The sequence below is a fragment of the Rhinopithecus bieti genome, unplaced genomic scaffold, assembly GCF_001698545.2.
Source record: "Rhinopithecus bieti isolate Rb0 unplaced genomic scaffold, ASM169854v2 scaffold_6933, whole genome shotgun sequence".
NCBI lineage: Eukaryota > Metazoa > Chordata > Mammalia > Primates > Cercopithecidae > Rhinopithecus > Rhinopithecus bieti.
Window position 1 is genome coordinate 977,520 of NW_016805426.1, and position 14,283 is coordinate 991,802.

The window sequence follows — 14,283 nt, forward strand, 5'->3', positions numbered from 1 at the left end:
AGGCGGGGGTGGGGGGCGGGGCACAGGCCAGGTGGCAGATGTTGCGCTTTCCGGGGCCCCTCGGCAGGCGACGGGGCGGGAGGAGTGGAGGCCCGGTGGGGCGGGCGCGCGGGGCGGGAGCAGCCCTGGTCGCCGCCTGGGCGCGGGCGCCCTCCCTGTGGAGCATGCGGGACGTGAGCGACGTGTGGCAGCCTCTGCCCAGACTTTTCCGCCGCCGTGTAGATTTCAGCAAGCGCCGCCTTCCCTCCAATCACAGCCCAGCCTCAGCGCCAAGTGTGCACCTCTCTGCAAGGCGGCGCAGAGGTCCTGTACTGAGGCTTCGTTTGCAAAAATTACATCCACGTTGTGCTCCGGTGCGGGCGGCGGTTCCCCACCAAAAGCAGTCCAGATCTTCCCCGCACGCCTCTGACTGACTGCACGACTGTCACCAGTCGCGAGCTGGTGCAAACTGCGAGGACCGGGAAAGGAGACGGGGCGCGCATACACCAAAAAGTGGGGAGGCAGAGCTGCAGGGTGTGCAGGATAATGAAGTTAATTTTAGGGGTCTGCATAATAAGGGGCCGCCCCCAAGTTTTCCCGCGACTTAGGTAATGAATTGCAGCTCGAAATGGGTCTAGTTTTATTCATTCTTCTACTCGGGGCGATAAAGGTTTATTGAATGGTGTGCATGGTGAGTGTGAAAACCAGATGCCAGCTGCCCTCAGCCCCAGTCCACTTCAGTCCAGCTCCTTGGGGCTTTCCCGCCCCCTCCTCGTGCCCAGCATCGCAGGCCTCTCAAGGTTTCCAGTCTTTGGGCTAAGGCAGGGGGAGCAAGGCTCAGTTCAAGTCCAGGTTTCTAAGGGATTCAGGAAAGTGGACAGGGCGAGGCAGGAGGGTCAGGGAAGCTTCCTGTCCGCGGGTGGTCCGGGTCGTGGCGGGGGATGGGCTCACGAGTATTATCAGGGAGCAGCCGGGCCCATGTCCTTACCTGGACTGCGCCTGCCCCGCAGCGCGTGTTAGGAATGCGGAGTATCGAGGCTCCACGGCCCTAAAGGAGCTGCACTGGTAGGATGCACTTTAAGCAACTTCCTAAGGGATTCGGCTGCGGGGTCCGGGGTCCACGGTCCACGGTCCACACTGAGCAGGACTGCGTCGCTGCTCTCCTCCCGGCCAGCACAGTTGAGTTGAGGGGCCGGAATTATTCGGGGAAGCTGTGCCAGACGTCCCGAAGGGACAACATGACCAGGGGATAACAGCAGCCAGGACCTTCAGCAGGGCTGGGCGGCAGGAGCTGGTGCGCCGCCGTCGCCGGCCCGCAGAGGGAGCCCGCAGGCCGCCTCCCGGCTCGTCCACCCTCCTCCCCACGTGGAAGGGGGCTGGGACCCAAGGAATGCGGCCCGCCCCGAGGCTGACGTGCGCGTCTGCGGCCAGCCCGGATTCTTTAAAAGCCGGTGGTGCGCGGGGCATCCCAGCCGAGCCGGAGAGGAGGCGAGCGGCAGGGCCTAGTGGCGGTAGTGCGGCTGTCACTGCGCCTGAGCATCCCAGAGCTTTCCGAGCGGAGGAGCCGGCGGTGCCGGGCATCTTCAGCCTCGCACCCCTCGCAGCACACGTCGAGCCCCGCACCGGCGAGGGTCCGGAACTTAGCCCAAAGCACGTTTCCCCTGGCAGCGCAGGGAACGCCCGGCCGCGCGCCGGCGCACGCCCCCCTCTCCTCCTTTGTTCCGGGGGTCGGCGGCCGCTCTCCTGCCCGCGTCGGGATCTCGGCCCCGGGAAGCGGGCCGTCGGGCGCAGCCGCGAAGATGCCGTTGGAACTGACCCAGAGCCGGGTGCAGAAGATCTGGGTGCCCGTGGACCACCGGCCCTCGTTGCCCAGATGTGAGTGCAGCTGCGTCGGGCCGGGCGGCAGGGCGCGCTGCGCTGGGCTGGGCCATTGTGTGGGGCGGCTTTGTGCAGACGCCTCTCTGCGGGGGGCGCGCCCGTGAGGGTCGCGCCGGCGGGGCGGGGCGGAGGCCGCGGGGTGCGCGTCCTTGTTGTGCGCGCTCCTTGGCCGGGCGCGGGGGCGCTGCTAGCCTGCTAACCCGTGGGCTGTTCCCGCCGGCCCCGGTAAACGCGTTATGATCGGGGCCCGGCAGGGGCCCTGGCATGCCGCCGAGCACGGAGGAACGCGAGGCTCCTGGCAGGCGGGGTGAGGGGATCACATGCTCCGCGATCCGCGTCCTCGACCCCCGCTACCGGGCGCCCGCGCCGCGGAGCGCAGCCCAAGGACTCGGCGCTCACAACCTCCGCCCATCTCCACCGGTCCGGATCTCCTGTCTCATCCGCTGTTTCCATCTCCTTGGCGTCCCACTCGGTTGCTATGCGTTCCTGACCCCTCGCTTCACTTAATAACCTTAATTTTTCTCTGGTCCTGTGTTTCGCTTGTTGTCGACATGCTATGTTTCTTATTTTCTCTCTGTTTCTACCTCCTTCCTCTTCCCACTCTGTTTCTTTCTGCTTTGTAACTCTTTCTCCTCCTTCACTCTTCTCTCCGCGCATCGTCTAGCTGCCATGGGGGGCCGCCCGCTGCCTGGGGGCGCCCAGGAGAGCCACCTTGAGCCACGTCGCTGCTGCCCCAGGCTTTCGGGAGGGTCGGGGGTGGGTGAGTGCACAGATGGGCGCTGCTTGCCACGGCGCCCCGGGCGCCACGCCCACTCCCGGTGCTTGGAGATTGCCTGGCAGTGCCCCCGGCCCCGGCCGGTCGCCCCGTCCCCCCCTCGCTCCCCTCCTCCCGGCACGCCCCCCCCCGGCAAACCCCCCGCCCAAACCCCCCCGGGCCACCCGGCGATCGCTTGGGAGACGGTTACCTCGAGCTCCATCCACCTCAGCTGCGGAGCGCCGCCGCGGAAAAGAGCAGGTGGGCAGCGCAGAGAGGCAACGCTGCCTCTCCAGGTAATGCGCCCCAGCACCCATGGACTGGACAGGGAGCTGCGTGGTGCTGTTTTGCCCAGGTCAGGTTGTAGCCTGAGCAGTGACCGTGGGATCCAGGTGCAAACTCTCGAGGTGGCTTCGGGTTATCCGAAGGCGCCTGAGCGCAGGCGGCTGGCAGGGTGGCCCGGCTACCACGTTTCTTAGGTCGGCCTCCGCGGGACTTGACAGCTCTTCTGGAGCCCTGCCCGGTCTGAATCACCGGCCACGTCCAGACTTGCCCCTCTCCCCACACCGACCCCTGTGGTGTGCCCTGGGTGGGGACGTCAGCAGATCCACCCTGCTGGACTTCAGGGTTCTAGGGTAGCCCTCAGGAGAGATCTTGTTCCCCCTCTTGGTGGGGTAGCCCGGGACTGGAGGCCGCAGGTGTGTTGCCCAGCCCTGTCAGATGTGCTTGAACTGGGATGGCCCATGGTTCTCTGGTCTTTGTGTAAAACCTGTAAGTGGAGTGGAATGTAGCCCTTAAATCCTAAAGGAGGTTTGGCCAAGGCCAAATGCAGAAACAACTTTTGCATAAAACAAGTATTATATCTATAGCACTTTGTAAACTGTAATGGAAGCTAGTCCCATATATGTAAATACATGTGATTGTATGCATATGCCCACGGGTCTGGGAGGAGTGTCTTCCAGGGCTCTGAGATGGGTAGGCATCAGCTCAGTTGTGATCTTGAGACACATCAGCATGCACCAAGGCGTTCTCCCTCCAGGCTTGGATCCTGATCCATTAGACCCCATCAACCTGCACGTCTCTCACGCAGTGAGAGATTTGCCTAAGAATCCCTGTCAGAATCCTTCAGAGCTGGAGGGTGGGAGTTTGGCTAAAGCCGATGGATTAATTCTCTTGTCCCGCCCACTGTTGGCATTCTGTGTGGCCCTGGAGTCTAGTCTCAGACACATTCCTTCTTGTAAAAAGATCTGCAACCTGGGTATCACACATCCTTATTTCAGGTGTCTGTTTATGTAGTCACATTTGTCTCTTACTTGGAATGGAGGGAAGAAGGTATTTCTATTCAGTATCTTTCCTGACACCCTCCCTCATTCTCTAATGGCATTTGGGACATTGGGTGGGTGTTTCTTTCTTTTTTTTTTGAGATGGTTTTTCACTCTGTCACTGAGGCTGGAGTGCAGTGGTGTGATCTCAGCTCACTGCAACCTCTGCCTCCAGGTTTCAAGCAATTCTCATGCCTCAGTCCCCCCAAGAAGCTGGGGTTACAGGTGTGCGCCACCATGCCCAGCTAATTTTCGTATTTTTAGTAAAGACGGGGTTTTACCATGTTGGCCTGGCTGGTCTCCTGACCTCAAGTGATCCGCCCACCTCAGCCTCCCAAAGTGCTGGGATTATAGGCATGAGCCACCATGCCCAGCTGGGTGGGTTTTCTTTCTCCTAAACCTGTTGCCATCTTTATAAGTGGCCTTCTCATTGGGGGTCTGCAGCAGAGTCCCCTGAGGTTTATTATTTATTTATTTATTCATTTTTGAGGCGGATTCTCACACTGTCACCCAGGCTGGAGGGCAGTGGTACGATCATAGCTCACTGTAACCACCAACTTCTGGGCTCAAGTGATACTCCCGCCTCAGCCTCTCCAGTAGCCGGGACTTCAAGTGTGCACCACCATACCCGGCTAATTTAAACAATTTTTTTCGTAGAGATGGAGTCTTGCTATGTTGCTCAGGCTGGTCTCGAACTCCTGGCCTCAAGTGATCCTCCCACCTTGGCCTCCCAAAGTGCTGAGGTTACAGGCATGTGCCACCATTCCCAGCCTCCCTGAGGTTTATTGCTGAAGGAGGGTGTCTAGGACACTGCTTTTTATAGACAAAGAACAGTAAAACAACAAAACAAAAACACTGTATCAATAAGTTGCATTATGTTCTGGCCTCGGAGGCACATTAACAGGATGCCCTGTTGCTACATCAATGTGGTGGTAAATGTTTCTTACAAAACCTATAGCTTCCTTCGCTTGCATCCTGTAACTCCTGCTGACTTATCGAATTTGTGAGTCGGCATAATGGGCAGGAAGTACCTTTTTGATTGGCAACGTCTGACTTTCCTTTCTCTTCTTCGTCACTAAAATTCAGGAGCCTCTGTGTTCTGAGGGATCCTGGGTACCGGGCTGAGTCCTAAGACAGTGCTTGGGACTTGGCATTAAATCAGAAGTTGCCATGATCAGTGGAGCAAAGGGGGTATTGATCGGGCCAGTGCAGGGTTGTAAACAACAGGTAAAAGAGCCTTTTAAAGCATCAAACTTTCTTTTTTGAGACAGGGTCTCACTCTTGTCACCCAGGCTGGAGTGCAATGGTGCAATCATGTCTCATTGTAGCCTTGAACTTCTGGGCTCAAGCAATCCTTCTGCCTCAGCCTCCTGAGTCGCTGGGACTATGGACATGTGCTACTGCGCCCAGCTAAGTTTTAAAAATATTTTTGTACAAATGGGGTCTCGCTGTGTTGCCCAAGTTGGTCTCGAATTCCTGGCCTCAAGCGATGCCTCCTTGGCCTCCCAAAGTGCTGGGATTACAGGCATGAGCCACTGTACCTGGCCTTTTTTTTTTCCCCCTCTTAAATACAGTGAAATGAGACACACTGCTAGCTTGTCTTTGCTCAGGATTTAGACAGACACCGCAGGAAATTGAGTCTGAAGAAAGGTTGATGTGGTACTCAAATACAGATAGAAAGACTTTCATCTCGGTAGGGAGTTACACCGGCTGATGGTGTTCTACCTTAAGGAAGCTGAGTGGGTGATGTCCTAGAGAAATCCCTGCCTTATCCCTGGGTAGCCCCTACAGTTTATTTTCTGGGGATGCTTTCTGTGTTAGGGTTTGAGTCAGTGGGGGATACAGGCAGTGTGGGCCGCTGCCTGTCTGTCTGCGCACTGCATACCGTTGGAGAGGTTAGTAACTTAATCTAGCTGGGAGAGCAGGAATAGGAACCCAGGGGTGCCAGCCTCTCACTGTCCAGGTGAGGGATTCACCATTCATCTGGCTGCTGCCTTCCATAACTGGCTCCTTGTGTCACTGTATCCCATAGCTGAGTGTTCACCAGCCAGCTTCAGTTTTCTTTTGACTTCCTGTGTACGTTTAACTGCAGGGAACGGGCCCCAGTAGGCAGTCTGCATTGTACACTAATGGTACTGCGGGCTTGTAGACATTAGCCCAAAGGCACTACTCAGCCACGCTGACCCTGTCTCCCCCAAGTAGCCTCTGTCTCACGGGTACCCAGTGCATGTACCTGGTGCATGTGCCCAGTGAGCGAGCGTGTCGTGAATGTAGCAACCTTGCAGAATCAAAGCTCCGTGCTTGGGACTTGGTAACTTTGTGGGAGGATTTGCCCAAGTGGCCATGGTCATAACCATGACAACACTTTGAGCATGAGTCCCCCAGAGTCAATTCGGGTGTTTAGTCTGTTACCCAGGGTCTTTACACAGTTGCTTCCTTCCCCTGTAACGCGGTGACAGCTGTGTTCCCCCAGGCATGTTTCAATTGGCATATAAAGTCCACATCTAAATACATTTAAGTTTCACAACTTTCAAAACCTTGTGTGTGTGAAAAAGAAGTTAAAATATTAAACATTTACATAAAATGAAATGAGACATACAGTTACTCTTTGGAAAATCTTGTGTTAAACTCTAATTTTTGTTGTGTTTTTTTTTTGAGACAGAGTTTTGCTCTGTTGCCCAGGCTGGAGTGCAGTGGTACAATCTCGGCTCACTGCAACCTCTGCCTCCCGGATGCAAGCAATTCTCCTGCCTCAGCAGATGGGATTACAGGTGCCTGCAACTAAGCCTGGCTAATTTTTGTATTTTTAGTAGAGACGGAGTTTTGCCATGTTGGCCAGGCTGGTTTCGAACTCCTGACCTCAGGTGGTCTGCCTTCCTCTGCTGCCCAAAGTGCTGGGAGACCGCGCCCAGCCAATACTTATCTTTTCTAATCACTGTGCCTTGCCAGGGAGGGTGATGAGGCGGGTGGGGGTGTCTCTTTTTTGGTGGTAAAAAGGCCCATTGAGAAGAGAAGAAGAAACTGAGGGTCACAGAATTGGAAACATGAGGTGTGCTATGAGGTTTTAAAAGGGGCTGGGGTTGGAAAGTAAGACTCAAAGATTTCGTGAGGATTTGTGATTGCCTCATCTGTCCAAGACAGTGGTGGGTGTCTGAAGGGCGGGACAGCTGCAAACACCTCTGGCGCCCTCTCTTTGGATCTTACTATACGACAAACCAGCGCATTGGCAGAATGGCTCTGCTTTGCCAAGAAGGGACTGGCAGTTTATTTGGGTTTGAAATCCAGCCTGAACTTTTGCCCTATGGTATTTACTCTGCTGTCTTTATTGTTGTTGTTTTTCCCTCCCTAAATGTCTACTGCCAGAGGATATTTGTTCCTATGATTAATGTGTAGACATAATCCCCTGTTGGATAAATCAATCAGCCTCTGCTTCCTTGGCGTGGTTCTGACAGAAATATTCTGCACATGTGCACAGCTGAAAGTATGTGTGTGCATCGGTCTCTGCATATCTGGGTGTCCTTAGGAGCAGCGGTGCGGTGGGGACACCTGGTAAGACCAGGAGGGCCCCTTGGCCTGGGGGAAGGGTCAGTGGATGGGTATTGTTTCCAAGGAGTTGCTGCTACTTTTCTAATGTGGCAGCTACAGCTGCCAGAATGACCCTGGGCACAGTGGGGTGTGCCTCACTGGCTTTCAGGGAGGCCACCATCTCTCTGTGTGCTCCTGGGGACACAAGAAAGCCCCTGGGTGCTTTGTGCTTGTTTGTTCCACTTATGTGCTCAGGATGCCCGGCTCACCCTGGGCAATGAAAAGCGTCTGTTTTCAAGGAACTGTTTGTTCTAGGTCACTGGACAACAAGGGCATGCCAGCCCAGGACTCTTAGCATCTCCTGAGCGTCTCCTCATCCGCAGATAGCCTGTCTGTCTCCTCACTCTGCCTGCTGAGAAGGCCACTAATGGTCTCCAAATAGCGTGGAAGGGACAAAGGCCTGACATTTCATGCCTGCCTCCCCGTCCCCGCCTCCAGGCCTCGGAGCAGATCCTGGACCTTGACTCCAGCTTGGAGCCCTGTTGGGGGATCCGGCTTAGAGGGGCTTCTTCCCTGAGCCACTGTCCCTCTGAGGGGTGGTGGCTTCCACAGCCTAAGCCTGCTCAGTTCGGACATCAGGGCCTCTGTGCAGTCTGACATCTGCCTGGTTCTGTGTGCAGCTTTCAGAGGTTTTCCTGCAGGCCATGCGGGCTGTGTCTGGGAATGGTGAGGACAGCCAGGCTGACCACGTGGCAGTGAGCGCTGGGCAGTGCCGCCCAGGCGGGAGCTGGTGGGTATCATCTGGCCCTGGAGCTTGCATGTTGGCAGGATGCAGGAGTTGCCTGAGACTCTCAGGGCCAGGCGATAGCCGGGATGATACTCGGTCCTTGGCTTCCAGAACAGGGGCTTCTGGCTGCTTTCTGAAAAACCCAGCAAAACTCCCCTCCCTGCTGTTTTGTCTTACTGAGATGCCGAGACCGTTGTGTAGCAGTGGAAGCCAGGAGGGAGCTGGCAGGCAAGAGCATATCCAGGTTTCCTGGAGACAGCTCTGGCCCCCGCCTGAGGCTTCGTAACCATCCCTTCCCTCGTCAGTACCCCAGCATTCATCCGAGCCTGGCATCAGAAGAGGGGGTCAGACAGGGCTTGAGAGGCTCAGGGGTGGAGGATTTACCTGTCCACCGGGGTAATTTTAGCATTCTGCCTCCCTGACCTACTTTCATTTGATAAACTCTTTTCATTTTCCTCTAATTTTTTTTTAAATGTATTTTTTTGTAGAGACAGGGTCTTGCTATGTTGCTCAGGCTGGTCTCAAACTCATGGTCTCAAGTGATCCTCTTGCCTCGGCTTCCCAGAGCACTGGGATTACAGGGATGAACCACCGTGCCTGGCTGTAAACTCCTACTTTTCAAAATTACCTTTTTAAAGATTTTTTTTTTTTAGAAATGCTGCCCATATGTCCTGTGTGGAGGTTCGGATATTGATGGTGGGCCTTTCTGTCTCTTGACCCCAAGGCCCCAGACCCCTGCTCTGTCCCCTTGTTGTGTTGGAATCCACCCTCTTGACTGTGAGCCCCACCCTCCCTGGGGAGGGCAGTCCTTTCCTCCCCTCAGGGGCATTTCCACTTCCACTGTGGTGTCAGCCACTGGTTCCCTGCTGGGTTTAGCACCCTGGGTATCAGTTCGGGAATTTGGGGTTGGGACTGTCTTTGCCAAGTAGAACCTAAAGGCAGAATTGAGGGACAGGGTGTGGCTGGGGGGCTGTGGGCACTAGGGTTGCCTGGTCCCTCTCTGGTACAATGCCAGGGACTGCAGGATGGGGAGACGAAATGAAAATTTCAATGAATGCTGGGTGTGGTGGCTATGCCTGTAATCCCAGCACTCTGGGAGGATTGTTTGAGACCAGGAGTTCGAGACCAGCCTGGGCAACACAGCGAGATCCCATCTCTACAAAGATAAAAAAAATGAGCCAGGGATGGTGGTGTGCACACTTGTAGTCCCAACTATTGGGGAAGCTAAGGCCAGAGGATTGTTTAAGTCCAGAGGTTCGAGGCTGCAGTAACCTCTGGTGGCCACTGTACTCCAGCCTGGGCAACAGAGTGAGACCCTGTCTCAAAAACATTTTTGGTGAAATTCTTCAGCGTTATTGTTGGGCGTGGCATCTGCTCCTCATCTCCGGTCACTTGGTCCATGACGCGCCCTTCTTGCTTGTGTTTCCAGCCTGTGGGCCAAAGCTGACCAACTCCCCCACCGTCATCGTCATGGTGGGCCTCCCCGCCAGGGGCAAGACCTACATCTCCAAGAAGCTGACTCGCTACCTCAACTGGATTGGCGTCCCCACAAAAGGTGAGGCTGGGTCTCGAGGCCAGTCCCCTGCAAATGCAAAAACTTGACCTTCCAGCTCAGTTGCTGGTTTCACAGGCAGGACCACCCCTGGGCATATCTGTCCCCTGGTCGGGGAGTCTGATCCTGCCTCCTATGCAGCTGGGTCCTCCTCCACACTGTGTGTACACCCTTCTTCTGTTGGGGTTTTTTCCTCATTGGCCATTCTCTTTCCCACTCCCCTAAATCCTGCCCTGACTCAAATTTCACCTCCTTCAAAACCATCTCTGGCCACCTTAGTCCTTTACATTCCTGTGGCACTCAGTCCTAGCTAACATTCCTCTGCTGATGGCCCTAAGCACTGCATACCATAGATCAAGGGTCTTCAGCCCCCGGGGCTGTGGACTGCTATGTGGGTGGCCTGTTAGGAACCGGGCTGCAGGAAGTGAGTGGCAATGAGTAAACATTTCCACCTGAGCTCCTCCTCCTGTATGATCAGCGGCGGCGTTAGATTCTCATAGGAGTGAACCCTATTGTGAACTGGGCATGTGAGGGATCTAGGTTGTGTGCCCCTAATGCCTGATGATCTGAGATGGAACAGTTTTATCCCAAAGCCATATACCCACAACCCCTCCCTGTCCATGGAAAAACTCTTCCACGAAAGTGGTCCCTGGTACTAAAAAGGATGGGGACTGCTGTTGTAGATGCATTTAAGAATCTCTGCTTGGTCTTCCCAAACTAGATGGTACACATCTTGTGGATAGGTGGATAGGCACTGTTTTTTTTTAAATTTTATTTTAGATTAGGGGTACATGTGCCTGTTACATGAGTGTATTGCATATTGGTGGGGATTGGGCTTCTAGTGAACCTGTTACCCAGATAGTGAACATTGTACCTAACTGGTTATTTTTTAACCCTTGCTCATCTCCCACCTGCCCCTCTTTTGAGGGGATGGTTTTTATGTTTACCATCCCCGCTGTACCCAGCTCAGTGCCCAGGAACCATGGAACACATTCCCCCGGCCCCGACCCTGGCGGCTGCACCAGCAGAGGGGCTGACCCAGATCTGGCAGTGGGCGTGAGACCCCGCCCACTTTCTGATACCATTGGTGGAAATGTGTTGTCCCTGTTTTTGCTAGACTTGGGGTCTCCCCCAACCCATCCTCACAGTCTCAGTCTCTGGTTTAGAATGTCGTGAGACTGGGATGAGACTGGGATTGTAGACTTGGCTGGAGGGGACAGCGTTGCAGAGCACGTGGCAGGGGCATTGCAGCTGGATTGGGGAAGCCGGGCTGCCTGTGGCCTGCTGTCCTCAGGAGTTGAGGGTAGCGCAGGACTGGGCACCGGCATCGCTTCCATGTCGTATCATCTCATTCAAGTCGGCGTGGTTGGCTGGGTGGCTTTGCCTTTGGTCGATCCCACGATCCCAGTGTGAGTTGGCCCCTTCCTCCTGCTCAATCATCCAGGCTGTTCTCTTTCCCGTCCACAGTGTTCAACGTCGGGGAATATCGCCGGGAGGCTGTGAAGCAGTACAGCTCCTACAACTTCTTCCGCCCCGACAATGAGGAAGCCATGAAAGTCCGGAAGTAAGGCTGGGCTGCAGGAGTAAGGCTGGGCTGCGGGAGTGAGGCTGGGCTGCGGGAGTGAGGCTGGGCTGGGGGAGTGAGGCTGGGCTGGGGGAGTGAGGCTGGGCTGCCGGCTTCGGCTTCGGCTTGCTTTGTTCTGAGCCAGGCTCTGTAGGAGGCAGAGAAAGCCGGCCTGCGGGGTGGCTCCTGTTGGTGGCCTTCAGGACTGTGCAGTGTGGGAACAAGTCCCCCTGCCTCTCTGAGGTTGCTCTCATCTGTTGCCTGAGGGTCTCACTGAGCTGACCCTCACTGGGACAGCCGCAGAAGCACCCTCACTGAGAATTAGCAAGTCCTGTTTGCTGGGAGTGTCTGTTGATGTTTGGAAAGGATTTCTTGTGAAGTGCGAGTTGACTGTGAAACCCCAGTGCAAGGGTGTTTGGCCCCGGCTGCAGGGGCTGCATGTTGGAGTGTCCTGGGGGATGCTAACACCCCTGATGCCAGGCCCCACCCCAGACCAGTTAGCGCAACTCTGTGGGTGGCTCTGGGCAGCCATTTCTTAGCAGCTCCCCAGGAGTGGTTCCCGTGTGCAGCCCGGCGCGAGCACCGCCTCCCGAGGGTGCCTGAGGCCACCTGTGCAGGGCCCCAGGTTGGAAGCCTCTGGGCCTGAGGGGTGCTGGCCAGCCTGCCCAGCGCTGAGCAGTGTAGAATGGAACCACCAGTTACTCTGCCTGTCGGGGTGCGTCGGGGGTTTCTTGGGCTGCCCCAGCGGATGCACGGGCGCTGACATTTGGCATCTCTTGTGCATTCCAGGCAGTGTGCCTTAGCTGCCTTGAGAGATGTCAAAAGCTACCTGGCGAAAGAAGGGGGACAAATTGCGGTAAGTCCAGGGAATGTAGCCGGCTCTGTGTCCAGTCCCACCCAGGAGGGTGCCTCACTGGCCTGGGGTGTACCGAGACCCGTGCCTCTGGCTCTGAGGGTGGAGGAAAAGCAGGGGGCCAGGGCAGCGCAGTGGCTCAAGCAGGCGGATGTGGGATGGACTCAGGGACCCACTCCCTCTGCGGCCAGTCCCCCACCTCCAGGGCGGGCAGGACATTGTACATTGTCCCATTGCACATTACTGTTTTGCTTGTTTGCTTTTGGGGTATTCCCCCCACACTACCACCCCTGAGTGCTGTTGGTAGTTGGGGGAGGCCTGCCCCGTGGGTGCGCCCTGGAGAGGACTGTGGGCAGGCACTAGCTCCCCTGAAGCGCTTTTGGGGCTTATTGCTGGAGGTGATGGGCCTGGCATCCTTGCTGTTCTGGTAAACGTTGTTAAAGTCTAACTTAGAGTCTTCTTCTTCTTGGCCCTTTGCTCTCCACATCAGGTTTTTGATGCCACCAATACTACCAGAGAGAGGAGACACATGATCCTTCATTTTGCCAAAGAAAATGACTTCAAGGTGAGCTGAGCGTCTTGTGTTGTGCTAGAGGGCTCAGGAGACAGGAAAAGGCCTCAGGAAGCAGCCTGAGTCCTGCTTGGTCCTTCCCCTCCTGCTGCCCATGTTCCTGAGTCCTGCTCAGTCCCTCCTCTCCTGCTGCCCACGTTTTGCGGCCTTAAATTAGGGCCTTTGTGTGGTAGGGCTCTTGGGGGCTGTGGGGTGTTCCAGAGGGGTGGTGGTGGGAGGCAGCAGTGAGGAGGTGGGCTTTCCTGTCTTTGGGAGTTGGTGGGTGGCGTGCTTCCACCTTGTCCGGACGATGACATCGCAGTGATGGCAAGGTGGGTCCTTCATGGTGTTTGTTTTCTAATATCACCACTTCACTTCCACCAGGCATTTTTCATCGAGTCTGTGTGTGACGACCCTACAGTTGTGGCCTCCAATATCATGGTAAGACGGCCGGGAACCCCACGCTCCTGCAGCAGTGTAGACCACAAGAACATTTGCAGTCTGAGGAAGTGGGGGACCGGGTCCGGCTTGGAAGCGCAACTGAGCCCTTAGGACGAGCAGCCCCCAGTTGGCTGTTGATTGGGTGGTCAGACCTACAGAGCCGTTTTTAACCCAGAGACCTGTCCTGTGAGGGACCAGCTCCATCTAGGGCAGTGGGCAGGCTTGGATGGGACGTAGGAAATAATTCAGGGAGACAGGAGTAGTTTCTGTTGGTGGCAGGAGACTGACAGCTAGTGGTGATGGGGCTGCCGGGGCAGAGGGCATCTCATTGCCCCCAGCGGGATAGGAGGCAGCAAGCGGGTCGCTTGCTTTGACGGCTCCGGGAGGTAAGAATGCTTGGACGTTGGCAAGAGTCCATAGGGCTCAGCAGCCTCCTAAGTTTGGGAGGTAAGACTGTCTTCCTGCCGATGCATCTCGTGAACCTGCCACAGACCCTCCTGTCTGTGCTGTGCAGGGGAGCTTGCCCAGATAAATTGAGGGCACTTGGCCTCATAACTTGATGAATTTCTCCAGTGTTACCACTTGATAGCAATATATATAAACAGGAATTGTTACTATGGAGACTTACTACAGGCCGCCACCCTGTGTTGGAGACAATTTTCTCTTCAGCTTAAACATATTAGAATATGACAATTCTATAAGGAAAAGCAGTTCTGAAAACGTACACTGGGACGCTGTGGTGTTGGCATCTCTGCATCTTTAGAGGGAATGCTAAGCATGTGTTCGCCCCGGTATCTTCCCCAAAGTGGTGGAAGTATTTCTAGATATCTTTAGGAAATGAATTCCTGTTTCAGGAAGGGCTATTTGAATTGTGAAAAGTCAGTTTAGATTTGTCCAGTGGGTGCAAAGGAGGAGACTCAGAGTACGAGGAAATCACCTAAACAGAGGGTTTGCCACCTTCCTTGGGCTCGGCACTCCTCGTTCCCCTTGGTTGACAGCAGGGTGCAGCTGTGAAGTCATTTTTCCCAGTGAGTGATCACCAATGTGCTTAGCAAGGAGTTTAGCATTTGTCTGGTTG

General features: G+C 55.5%; 1 protein-coding gene across 7 annotated transcripts in view; it reads left to right on the forward strand.

Moving 5' to 3' along the window:
- PFKFB3 (6-phosphofructo-2-kinase/fructose-2,6-biphosphatase 3) overlaps positions 1-14,283 on the forward strand; it is an 86,167-nt gene that overhangs the window by 54,483 nt on the left and 17,401 nt on the right. For 4 of the 7 annotated variants that reach the window (XM_017872478.1, XM_017872480.1, XM_017872479.1 and 1 more), the window contains exons 1-6: positions 1,396-1,854; positions 9,675-9,800; positions 11,265-11,361; positions 12,151-12,217; positions 12,705-12,779; positions 13,149-13,205. In XM_017872478.1, the coding sequence (XP_017727967.1) occupies positions 1,779-1,854; positions 9,675-9,800; positions 11,265-11,361; positions 12,151-12,217; positions 12,705-12,779; positions 13,149-13,205 (498 nt within the window). In that variant the 5' untranslated portion in view covers positions 1,396-1,778. Of the gene's footprint in view, positions 1-1,395; positions 1,855-7,113; positions 8,249-9,674; positions 9,801-11,264; positions 11,362-12,150; positions 12,218-12,704; positions 12,780-13,148; positions 13,206-14,283 lie in introns of those variants that run through there. The other 3 variants (XM_017872481.1, XM_017872482.1, XM_017872483.1) reach the window with 2 other exon arrangements.